The sequence below is a fragment of the Vicugna pacos genome, chromosome 33, assembly GCF_048564905.1.
Source record: "Vicugna pacos chromosome 33, VicPac4, whole genome shotgun sequence".
NCBI classification, from domain to species: domain Eukaryota; kingdom Metazoa; phylum Chordata; class Mammalia; order Artiodactyla; family Camelidae; genus Vicugna; species Vicugna pacos.
In genome coordinates this window covers 17,598,839-17,611,799 of record NC_133019.1, presented here as the reverse complement: position 1 = coordinate 17,611,799, position 12,961 = coordinate 17,598,839, and the positions used below count along the sequence as shown (strand labels likewise).

Here is a 12,961-nt window from a genome sequence, read left to right as displayed (position 1 = left end):
GTAATATAAAGGAAAATGCAAGTTATTAATTACGTATTTCATTATGTTTATGTTTCACATAAAGAATAGGCCTTATTAAATAACCTCAGAACAAAAGTCCTACTTTCAGTTAGTTAACAGAGAATCCTGGTCTTGATTAAAAACAAACCTCACACATTTAGAAAAACAATGCAGCACAAACCAAATGTGTAGCACAGAGCTCTGCACTTACTTGGTACTCGGCCGTTTCTGCAGGGTTTTATCCAGGATGAGAGATGGGGCACTCCTTCTCCTTTCTGCTAGTGTTTTCATTTTCTGTTGAGGGGGGAAAAATCACAATGAAGACCACGTGGCTATAAAGCAAGTAAATGCCAGTTTTCGATACCAGTTCGCAATCTTACCAAGGACATGAAATAATAACATCTAAACCAGGAGAGCTAAGTGTCAAAAAGCAGTACAAGCAGTAAGCCTTTTTCAAGGAGGTTAAATGTTGACCAGCGTATTTGGGAAAGAGCATCCCGACCATTAGCATCAACTGCGGCCTCAAGGCTCATGGCCCTATGCCGAGGACAGGACCGGACTGTCTCATTTCCTCTCCGGAATCTCATCGGAGTGATTCTGCTAGCTCTGCTTCACAGGCAGGGTGGGCCCCAAAGTGGGCTTCAAGGGAAAACAGAATTCAAAGAGATCAAGAAAAGGGAGAAAGTACATAGTTAAAGCGAAAGATGGAGACTAGATTCATACACACTTAATAGACTTTTAAATTTAAATGTTTACACATTTGGGAATCTATTCTTCCAAATAGATATTTACCTGTAACTTAAAAAAACTAACACTTTTTTCTTTTCTAAGTGGTATATAAATATAGGATTAATTGGATAATTCAGATACTCTGTGCTTCAGAGGACCTAAAATTTGTGATAAATGCGGTTTTATTCAATTTGAATTATCCAGATAATTACTCCCTAAATTTTTAATGTTACATATCTAACACCTCTAGTCAGAGTCTGAGGGCCTGCCACTGGAGTTGGATGTGTAGAATTTACAATATAGTCACAAACAGCCGTGAGTGAAGTTCAGGCTGGGTCACGGAAGCTTTCTTCCTGTTCCACCCTCTCTCCTTATCCTGGTGAGGTCTCACCCACCCACCACCTGAGGGCCTAGGCTAGCCATGCCTGGGACTGGATACTGCTCTTAAAACACACACACACACACACACACACAAAGACCAACTGGCTCAGTAGTAGTATCTCCTTACGTGATTTATAAGGGAACTGCTTCTTAGCTAGTAGAATAAAACCTAGATCCTAAGGAAGAGAGGAAGAACCATCCAATGAGAAGGGGATACTGGACTTCCTCGGCCCATTTTGTTGCCTCCAGATTTACCGTGCCCCGGGGATCTCACACAAGTTACTGTTGTCACCAGTGCCATGATCTCAGTGTTACTCTTTCCCCTATTTGTCTTTTGGCTCACGTGTAGAAACTAAATGCCCAAACCTTCTTTGTACAGCTCAGATAGCAACTGAAACAATTACGTAAAACTTTAATAACGGGCAGGAAACATACGGGTGAGAAATGCAGAACACCATACTCAATCAGGACTTATTAACCATGAATTCGTTTTGGGGCAGGTTAGATTGTGTAATTTTTTTTTTTACATGATACATATTTGGTGCCTCCCTTCTGAAGGGAAAGCCCGCAGTTTTCATCAGATTCCCAGGAGAATCTGTAATCCCTCTCAAGCCCAGTGATTCTGATAAACTGTTTTATATATTACAGCTTATAAGCCCCACTGCACTGCTTCCATGAGTCACATCTCTAGGGAATGTACCGCTCAGGGATCTGATACTCTGTGGCCACTCTGCGTGCAGAGGTTGCAGGATCCAGGGAAATATGGGAGACTAGTATTTGTACTGCAAGGTCCAGCAGCCTGTCTCCACATAAAGGGTCTCAATTTTGGAAGATCAGGTTGATTTTACTAAAACAGGTGGCCATTCGTTCATATGCAGATTTTCTGCAGGATTCTGTTCCACCTTGAGGCCTGGGTTTGATTCCTGCTCCTTATCCTGACTCCCTTTACTCAGGATCTATTTACCAGGCTTTGAACTTTGAAATGTGCCCAATCCTTTAAGCTTGCCCTGGGCCCCCTGCCCACTGTCTGTTCTGATCGTGAGGGTCTGCCTAGCTACCTGAGCACAGGCCACAATCCCGGGCCTATCTCAGTAGTCTTAACTTCTGCTGCTCTAACCCTCTGACACTGTCAGCAGATCCAAGCTCCTAAACTAGGTCTTCATCAATGTGTGATTTCCAATCCTGAGCTCCTTGACTTTCAGGTTTATAAAGATTTTGGAAAAGGTTCAAAAGATTACCATCAAAATGATTTCAAATGAGAGAAGTTAAAATGACCTGAAATTCTTCACTTAGAAACAGTAAACATATACAAATTAATGCAGAGTTATAATACAGAGGATAGAAAGCATCTTTCAAAGAAAATAAGGCAAAAAGAAATGTGGCCAAACTGTAGGCTGAGAATCCAGGTTGATCTTGGGTAGTGGCTCTCAGAGAAGTTCACAAAAACTGTGAACAAAATTATGCACATTAACTTCAAGGGCTTCAGAAACCCCTAACATGGATTCTTCAGGGATCCGTGGATCCCAAGAATTGAAACCTTCTGCTATAAGGAAAACTTTCTGAGAGTGATGGTTGTTAAGCATGAGAATGGATAAATCAAAGAAGGGTGGCAAATTTTCTTCTGTAAAGGTGCTTTTAAGACAGGCGTTTCCATGGAGACCTAGTGCAGAGGACCATTTGTGTATATATACACAGGGATTAGACGGTTTTCTTAGGTATAAAATTGTCAGATGTGTGAGGAGTCGAATGTGGAGTATGCCTACCTCATCTAGTGGACTCACACTCAAGAGAATGCCATCAAAGTACGGGGAGAATATTATTCTTATTTAAGGTCCTATTGTTGGTAGAGACTTACTCTACTGCCATGCTACTAATGAGATGAGCTAATCAAGGCAATCCAGACACTTCCCTGGGCCCCCCTCTCCTTATCTAGAAATTGAGAAAATTTGGACTACATAGTCCCTCAAGTTCCTTCTGCTTCTGACATCATCATGTCACGTGTACACCAAATGCAAGAAAATAAACATTATGTACATCATGAATTTAGAAGACACAGGATTCAGTTCTTCTGCAAATAATAAAAGAGTCTTAACAGCTACCAATATGACAAGGACTTTATAAGTAGATTTAGGTATTCATTCATTCAAAATATGCATCTCTTTCTTTTGCTCAAAAGTGTAGCAAAACAAAGAGCCATTGGTGACTTCAGAAAAAATGTTCACTTTTCTATCTATCTAAGAATCTGTTCCCCTGCACTGAATACTAGGATTTTCTTTTTGTTTATAACAACTGTGTGAAACACAATACACAGAGCCTGAAGGAGACTACTTATTCCCTTATAAATGTGTAATAGTACAAACTTGTCAGGACAGGTCGAGGCTGTGCTTACACCTAGCACTAACAAGTTTCCCAGTTGTTCAGAGACGAGGAAAACTATGACTGTGCCTCACAGGACACAGAAGATAGACTGGAAATAGGGTATGTGTTCTTTGTAAACTCCAAAGTCACAAGCCTGAGTGTGGCTTTTCAGAATGCCCAAGTGCTTGATGCTTCTACTGAGATGACCTCATAAAGATTAGATGACATTCCGAAACTAAGTATATTTAAAAAGGTAACCTTTTTTTTTTCTAAATTGATAAACTATACATTAGGCAAAAAAAAAATCAACTGCATTAATTTTTTGGAAATGATTTTCTTGATATTGTACCACTTACCTGGGCTTAAGCAGCCCCCCCCCCAAAACTAAAGAAGATCCTTGCGTGAGCTAAAAAAGCAAACAAATATGAAGTAGATTTACTTACTTTTCTGCTCACAAATGGGAAAGCAGGAGCTTGGAAGAAGTTGTAATAGGGAATAAACAGTGATTAAATTTTAAAAACTGACATCTTTGTACTAATAGCCATTTGTTAGGAAAGTGCAGCACAAATTCTAGAGAGAAGTTGGATCTTCGGTTTTCTAAGCTGTCTCCTCTGTGGCTATATGCAGTATTAAAGGCAAGAGTAAATGAATAGAGGCCATAACTGAAGATGTGAACCAAAGGACTAGAATTCATTTTTCTTTTATGTTTCACTAATAACGTAAATCTGTAGCAACGTTACCAGCTAATCGGCAAGGTGCTTTCTGTGTCAACTCTTTTTTAATCGGTTGAATGAATTAAATGTTGAATTCCCTGTGTTCCTGGCTTGCCTCACTGATACGCCTCAGTTACAGCATTTCATATTGTATCAATCATCTTTCTGCTCCTTTCTGGAGGGCAGAGATTATATCCTCTTTTCAAACTTTCTCCTGTCCTTCAACAATTACTTACTGAAACTCACTCTGTAGCAGGCCTATTTTTGCATCCCTAAAGCCTAGTACAATGCCTGGTACAAACAATATGCTCAATAAATGAAGGTTTTATGTGAGTTTTAAAATTCACTCATTCTCCACATCTATACCACTGTCTCCAAACACATATACGCAGAAACACAAACAAATAAACCTATAAGGGAATCTCCTGGTATGCGGTTGCTATGAAAATGTAAAAGCCTGCTATGAAGCTGGACGGCAAGAGTCACTCTTATTGTCTGCAAACGGCCTCTTTTGACACAGTGCTGACGTTTACATGACCAGTGAGCTGCACAGTAAACACCTGTCTGATGCTAAAATTTAACTACTTGCCAACAAATGGCGCTGGGACAACAGGGTATCCACATGCAAAAGAATAAAGCTGGACTCCTGTCTCATGCCATCTACAAAAATTAACTCAAAATGGATCCAAGACCCAAAAGTAATAGCCAAAACTATAAAAAATTTAGAAGAAAACATAGACATAAGTATGTGTGACCATGGATTAGGCAATGGTTTCTTAGCTATGACACCAAAAACACAAACAACAAAAGAAAAACAGATAAATTGGACATCATCAAGATGAAGACTCCTTTGCTTCAAAGGACACTATTAAGAAAGTGGAAAGAAAGCCCACAAAATGGGAGGACATTTTTGCAAGTCATGTATCTGACATGGGATTTATATCTAGAATACTTAAAAAATGGTTACAATTCAATAATGACAAATAAATCAGTTTTAAAATGGGCAAATAGACAGGAGGTATACAAATAAATGGCCAATGAGGGCATGAAAAGGTACTCACCATCACTAGCCATCAGGGACACGTACATCAAAACTATGAAATACCACTTTGCACTACTCATCAGGATGGGCAAACAAAAAAGACAAATAACCAATGCTGGGGTGAGGACGTGGATAAACTGAACTCTTACTCACCGGCCAGTGGGGATGTAAAATGGTGCTGTCACTTTGCAAAACAGTCTGGAAGTTCTGCAAATGGCTAAACACAGAGTGACCATATGGTCTCACAACTTCTTTTAGGTACGTAACCAAGAAAAATGAAAACTTATGTCCGCAAAGAAACATGCACGTGAAGTTTACAGCAGCATTATTCTTAATGGTCAAAAAGTGGAAACAACCCCAATGTCCATCGACTGATGAATGTATAAACAAAATGTGGTACCTCCATAAAATAGAGTATTATATGCCAATAAAAGAAAAGAAGTAATGTACGTGCAACAATATGGATGAATCTTGAAAACATTATTGCTAATTAAAATAAATCAGACTCAAAGGACAACATACTATATGATGCCATTTAAATAAAAGATCCAGAACAGACAAATCTGTAGAAACTTAAAGTAGATGAGTGCTTGCCTGGGGCTTGGCGAGGATCAGGGAATTGGGATGTTATGGCTAAGGGGACAGCAGAGTTTCTTCTGTGGTAATGAAAATGTTCTAAAATTGCCTGTAGTGATGGGTGCACGATTCTATGAATACACTAAAAGCCACTGAGTTAGATACTTTAAATGGATAAATTGTATGACATGGAAATTATATTGCAACAAAGCTGCTGAGATGAAAAAACAAAAACAACAACAAAAAACTAACTACCGAGCTACTGATATACTGGGCTCCATCCCAGCAAACTGGTTCATAGCCAGAAGCTGTAATTTTCCTTATTCATCTAACAGTCATCTGAAGTATAATACGTGAAAATGGAAATTACTTGTTTGCTTTTTGTCCAACATGTTTTTGTACAAAATGTTTGAGTGGCTTCCCGAGAGCTGAGAAAGATGCCCATCTGCCTCCACGCCTCCCTACTCCTCCAGGGCTACAGAGTGCATAAGTACTCACACAGTAAACACAGGCAGAGCGGAACCCCCTTCTACGTTATTTGTTCCTTGGCCTCCGCCTGGAGGACCACTACAGGCCCTCAGGCTGGCTGGGCTTCCTTCTGCGGCCAAGCCACCAGTTTCAAACTCCTGTTACGATTCCCTTTCAGCAGCATCCTAGGGGAGGCAAGGTCGACCACCAGTGCTCTCTTCCTAACAGTCCCTTCCAGGGCAGGGCTGCACCACATTTTTCACATCACAGCCCACACAAAGCCCATGTGATCTTTGTACGTCCACAGCACACTGCGATAAACAAAGGGGCTCTCTGGCTGCCCCAGTGCCCATCCACCTGCATGAAGGCTAAAGGCTGAATGTGTCAGACCCCTCTGGTCTGCTGTGTTGGGAATTTCTGCCTTACAGCAACCTCTCACTTCCCCCTGATCAAATCTAGAAACCGCAATGGCAAAAACCAGAGTATATCAAATGAGAATCAAAAAGACAGCGGGCCAAGGTCTGTCCAGATTTAGATATGCTGGAACCTAGCAAATGCCTACTGTGGAAGCTGAGGTTCAAGATGGTGAATGTCAGGGCAGAAGAGGAAATACAGACACACTAGTAGCTATAAATTAGGATCCAGGTAAACAGGACGCAAAAGGCCACAGAGAAGCTGAGTTTTCTGGAGCTCTAAAATGTGCGCTGATGTGGGCACACATATATTCCATTTTCAGAATCCGCACACAAGTCACCAGACATCCAGAAACAGGTTTTTACCTTTTGGTTTTGCCATGTGACAGCTGTCTGTCAAAATTAGGTCAAGGCTGCTCAGCACAACACTGACATACGGTGCTGATAGGGCTATTCCTGCTGTTGGTTGGATGTTTCTAATCTAAACTTGTCCTAGATATAGAAAATCAGACTGAAACAAATTATAAAATAATCCGGGCTGTGTTGCCTATAAGCCCCATTATTGGTAGCTGATAAGAGGCAGTTTCCTCTGATCCCTTTCCAGCCTCCCACATTGTGGCTCAGTCTGCTGTAAGTAAACAAAAGTTAAACCTCACCCCATCCTACGTTGCTTCAGAAAACTGTAGCTACCAAATGGTGCATTCATCCATGTAGACCTTCTGCACACATCTGGGCCTGTAGAATCCTTGGGATCCAGAACACTTGAGATATGAGCAGAAGAAAGGAGGAGAGCAAACTTTCCCCCTCCAGGAAAGTTTATTTTCCAGGTAGTCAGCACGGCTAGCCTACTTACTATAACAAAATAACACACAGTGGGTGATTTATTTCTTATTACTCATGGTTCTGAAAGCTAGGAAGCCCAAGGTGGTCTACAAACCTGAATTATTCACTACCTGGCCCTCTCAGAAAAGGATTGTTGACCCTGCCCTAAGTCACAAAGTCTGAACACAGGGGCGTATCTGTCCCTGTTCGCTGCTGTACACAATCCAGCTAATATTTAATGAATACGTTAAATGCAGTGTCCTAGGCACTGAGGAGGCTGCCTTGAATACTATAACGTCCCTCTTCTCATGGTTTCACAATTTGGTGAGTGGTTCAGGTAACACAACAAAGAATAAATAAGAACATACCAGGCAAGGATGAATGCTAAGGTGAAAATAAAACAGAAGGCATAGAGCATGACTGAGGAGCAACTTCTACTTAGGCAGTCAGGACGGGTCTCGGGGAGGACCCAAGATCTGAACAATACGGAAGTGTCCACATGGCAAAGACCTGTGGCAGAAGCCCAGGGAACAGCAAAACCAAGGCCTCAGGACACAATGAATCTGATGACGTGATGTGTGAAAAAGAAGACCCATGTGGCTGGAGCATCCACAAACAAGGCAGAGAAGGCAGGTGAGGTGGGTGAAGTAAAGGGGGCCAAGAAGAGGAGTCTGAATTTTATCCTAAGTATGACGGAAAGCCACTACAAGATTTTAAGCAGGTGAGCAACAGCATCAATTTACATTTTTAAAAGATCACTCTGGTGCTCCTAAATGGAGACTGGGTCAGGGAAGAACAAGAAAAAGAGGTGTTAGGCAAGTTAAGGACTTTCTGCAAAGGTACAAGAGAGATGGTGGTGGTTTGGACTACAGTGACAACAGTGGAGATGAAGTGGAGAAATTCAAGACATGTTTTGAAGTGATAGTCAACTGGCCTTTCTGATGGTTGCTATAGAGTGAGGAAATGCCAGGAGCTGAAAATGAATCCTAGATTTTTGGCTTGAACCACTGGGGCATAGTACTATGAATTACAGCAGACATGCACGTTAAGTACAAACAATAAGAGCTAACACCTTTTGAGTGCTTATTATATGTCAATATTCACTCAATTTCACATTCGATTTTCCCCCAAAATCTCAAGGCGTTAGGTACTATTGTTATTTTCATTTTACATATAGGAAACTGAAAGGTTCAGTAGGTCAGTAGGCTATGACAGAAACAATGTAGAATTGAACCTAGGTCATCACACTCCAAATTTCATCACAGTGTACAAAGCCGCGTCCTTGGCAACCACATTCAAGGCACTGGTAACACCACTGAATTCAGACTCTCAGGATGACTAGCTTGAACGACCCTACTGCTTTACTGCTTAGCGTGTTCCTTTAAGGCCTATTATTTAAGAGCATCTTATTTTCATAGAGTAAAAGATGTATTTGTCCACTGTGTATACTTTTCAAAGCACTTGCTCCAGCATTATCTCTTTGATTCCCATTTTACAGATGAGGAAACAGAAACATGTTAAGTGATTTTTCTCAAGATTACTGAGACAGTAATACAGCTAGAACTAAAAGCCAAGTGAACTCATCCCATGCAGTGGTCTGGCCAATAAACCTATCTTTAAAAATTCTGACCATTCAGTAAGAAATATATTTTACATCCCTACCCAAAATACATATACATATGTGACACAGAGAAAAAGAAGTTACACAAAACAGTCTTTACCCTTACTACCCTGCTAATATTTTCTTTTCTATTTCATTTTTAAATGTTGATTATAACTGGTGATTTAAACGACATTGATCCAAGTCCTAGTAATTAACATTACAACCACATAGTAGACTTTTTAGAAATAAATCCCATGACTTAGCTGGACGACCAAGCACTAGAATGGTAGGGTGAAATCTAAAAAAGATCAGTCTGTTTAGTATTTGGGATACATGAAGATTGTGGTCCATGAGTGTAAATGGCAGTGTTCTCTGAGCTATGCTTTTGTAAATAATCTTTTATTAGTATTACTTCCTATTGCTCTGGGGGTCTGAAATCAAATAGACATGCCTACTAATATTTGAACAAGCGGAGACGCACTTTTCTGGAAAAAAATGTTAAAAGCAAAATGAAACAGTTCTTTAACCTTACTCCTGCTCTATAGGCAGTAAAATGCTGTCAAAAGACCAGACTGGCAACATCCATTTACTTTTTTTAAAAAGGAAAAGGAAAAGACTGGATTGGTAACAAGACAACCCACTATGTTTTATAATGAAGGACAGCATTTTAGGACAATGGCTTAAGATGCAAAGCAACCTATCATTTATTGGACAATACTACTGATACATGAGCAAGCTCCTCTAATGTGTTCTCCCCTCACCAGTATGCCTAATTACCGTTAGTAAAAAAAGGAAGAGATCTGTTCACGAATAGAAATATTTGATTTTTCCCAATTCCTTAAGTTTACAAGAATAAAAATGCTTTAAAATGCTAATTACTGAACATTCAAGTACCTTCCCAAATAAAGCTCTAACCTTTTAAGTCCCCCCCCCCAATCCGTGCATCTCTGAAGGGGACAAGCAACAAGGACAAACCTCAGCCTCAATACATCAAAAGCTGAGCCTGCACTACAGCGATACCGAGTTCACCAACACCTAGATGACTTGCTGACATGGTCATGGTCCTTGGGAGCTCACACACACTTCTCAACTCGGCGCACGGACGCACGGATCTCGCCGCTCTGCCATTGACCTGGAGCCCACCCGGATCCTGGTCGGAGGAGTCATGAAAGGCTCTAAGATTCTGACATCAGGGAGCCTCCGCGGTCCCTTAGGGCTCCAAAGATATAAATACAATGCCTCAAGACATTTCTCAAGGAAGAGTTAGGTTATCCCTCAGTAAAAATGGCCAAATAGCAGAAGGTCTTGGGGGAGGGGAGGAGCGAGAGCAAGCAAGGCTAGAAACACCCAAATCAATCACTGGGAGAGAGAGCCAAGCCGCAGAGGCCGGCGGCTCGCGGCCACGTGCACTTGCGGAGGGAACGGTTCCAAGGAAACCTGACCCGATCGGAATGGACACGCCGCACGGCGGCTGCGTTGATCGGCATGGTACGCTGCAAGTTGTGGCCCGCATCCCTCCTCCCAGCTTTCACAGGGACCAAGCACACCGTCCGCACGCCCACGCTGACACCCCGCCCCCCCAGCCCCGCCGAGCCCCGGAGCCGGGACCGAGCGCAGGGCCAAGGCCCTTCACCGCAGCCCTCACGACCCCCCGCTGCAGCCCACCGGCCCCACCCAGCACGGCCCCAGGCTCCTCCGTGGCGCTGACCGTTAGCTTCCCCAGCACACCTAGGAGGCTGCCCACCGCCTCGAAGACCCGGAGTCCTTCCAGGAGCGCAGTGCGGGGCGCCCCCCCCCGCCCCTCGCAAATCGCTCGAAGCGGCCGCGCCGCGGGGTCCAGGTGAGGGGCTGGGCCCCGCGGGCGCCGCAGCGCGGCCGCCTACCTTACTCGGCGCGGTAGCCGCGCCCGGACAGACGCCGCCGGCCTCAACGACATCGGGGCTGACCCGGTCAAGAAGCGGTGAGTGCCCGGGGGACTTCGGGCGGCGCGCCGAGGGGCGGCGCGCCGAGAGCCGGCGCCAGGAGGGGAAGGGGAAAGGCATGGCCCGGCTCCCGGCCCTCGCCCCCGCCGGGGGCGGGAGCGGGGCCGCCGGGGTCGCGGTGGATGGGCTGCCGCGGGGTCCTGTGTGGAGCGAGTAAGGCTAGATGAGAAAAGGCCGGGAGGTGCTGGGGGCGCTGCCGGGCGTGAGGGCGGGTAAGGCGGGAATGGCCTGGAACAAACGGCTCCGAACGCGAGCTTCGAACGTTGAGCCCCGCGGAGGCGGGGGCGCAGAGGGCTCGCGCCGGGAATGGGGCCGCCGCGGCGGCGGCGGCGGCGGCGGCGGCGGCGGCGGCGGGCGCGGGGTTCTGCTCGGGGTCCTTACCTTGGTGCTGGAGCCTCCCGCGATCAGACACACTCCTGTCAGGGAAGAGGAGCGCCCCGGCTGCCCCCCTAGCGTCTCCTGTTGGGGGGACATCGCTTCCATGAAGAAGACTTTCAGCAAGTTCCAGCCGGGCGGGGGGGGGCTACGCGGTCCTGTCCGCGGGGCGGCGGCCGGACTGCCGAGGACTCGCAGCGCCGAGGCGGCCGCAGCGCCCAGGCGGCCGCAGCGCTCAGGCGGCGCGCGGGGCTCCGGGTGCGGGCCGCGCACCTCCCGTCGGGGCCATGCACCGCCGCCCGCCTTCCGGAGCGCGGCTGCAGGCGGCTGCAGGCGATTGCGGCGGCGGCCGCCCCGCCTCGGGTCCGCCCCTCCGCGCCGGGCGCCCCGCGTCGGGCCCGCCCCTGGCCGCCCTCCTCCGGCGGCGGCCCTCCCCGCGGCGGCCCGGTCTGCCGCGCGCCTTTCCAGATATAAATTAGGACACCGGCCACCGACTGATCTTCTCAGTCCGCGATGCCGAGTGGGTCCAGTCCGAAGGGGCTCACCGGCCGGTGTCACTAACCGGGCCTTTAGCGCGCGGGTGCGCGCCTCTCCTGCCGCCCCGCCCACTCGCCCCCGACTCCATCCCTTCCCGTGCTGCGCCCGCGGGAAAGGCGCCGCGGCAGCCCGTGCATCGGCGCGGCCGTGACGACTTCAGCCTGAACAGAGAAGTGCCGGTGATGCCTGTCCGGCTTTCTCCGTGCCGCAGAGGGGTCCCCCGCCCCCCGCCCCGCCCGGGATCGGCATGGCCCGGGGACGGAGTTGCGCGTCGCGGAGGGGTTTGGAAGCCCCGACTGACCTCCTGTGCAGTCCCGCACGTTAGCCTCCCTGGGGGACCCGCGCCGCTTCTGCAGCCGCAGGGCCGGGCAGCAGCCCCCGCGCAGTTTGCACGGGCGGTTTCCGCTGTCTGCGGGCTGCAGAGACCTGGGCACTCCAAACGTGCAAGGGCGATTAAGGAAAACGCAGGCAGAGAGAGGACTCTGAAATTTGGCTTCGCTGTTGAGAAGGCTACAATATGTGGAAGTGTTTATCAGATATGTGCACTGAGAGCATAACTTCCTGTCAGCCCAAATAGTGGCAAATTTTTTAAAGGCCAAAGAATAATCAGAGGGAGGGGATTTGGAGCGGACCCGGGCTGAGTTGAGCGTTGCTGCACTTTGCAGGACTGGCTGACTAGTGTGGTTGGTTCGGTAGGTGGCATTCTTCCCTTGGAGTCAAGACTACAGAAAGGGCGGTTTAGTGATGAAGGACGCCACTCTATGATACTGGCTTGTTGAAGGGGTTTGTTTGTTTTTGTGATAAGAAAAAACAGATCGAGGTTCCTGCCGGGTTGGACTGTTACCGGGACAGGTTTTGGAAGAACAGGGTTCTGGCCAGCCCTGTTCCAGACAGGAGTTGCTGTCCAAAACACACCCACACGTACACACACCCACCCACCACACCAAACCCTGGAATTGTTT

General features: G+C 46.3%; 1 protein-coding gene across 2 annotated transcripts in view; it reads right to left on the bottom strand.

Annotated features, from left to right (window-relative positions):
* Window positions 1–11,591, bottom strand: part of LOC107035141 (rho GTPase-activating protein 20) — a 66,765-nt gene extending 55,174 nt beyond the window's left edge. Inside the window, exons 1-2 of one of the 2 annotated variants that reach the window (XM_072953745.1) lie at window positions 11,469–11,591; window positions 212–294 (exon numbers count right to left, since the gene is read on the bottom strand). In XM_072953745.1, the coding sequence (XP_072809846.1) occupies window positions 212–294; window positions 11,469–11,570 (185 nt within the window). In that variant the 5' untranslated portion in view covers window positions 11,571–11,591. Of the gene's footprint in view, window positions 1–211; window positions 295–10,988; window positions 11,310–11,468 lie in introns of those variants that run through there. The other variant, XM_072953744.1, reaches the window with a different exon arrangement.
* Between the last annotated feature and the right edge of the window lie 1,370 nt (window positions 11,592–12,961).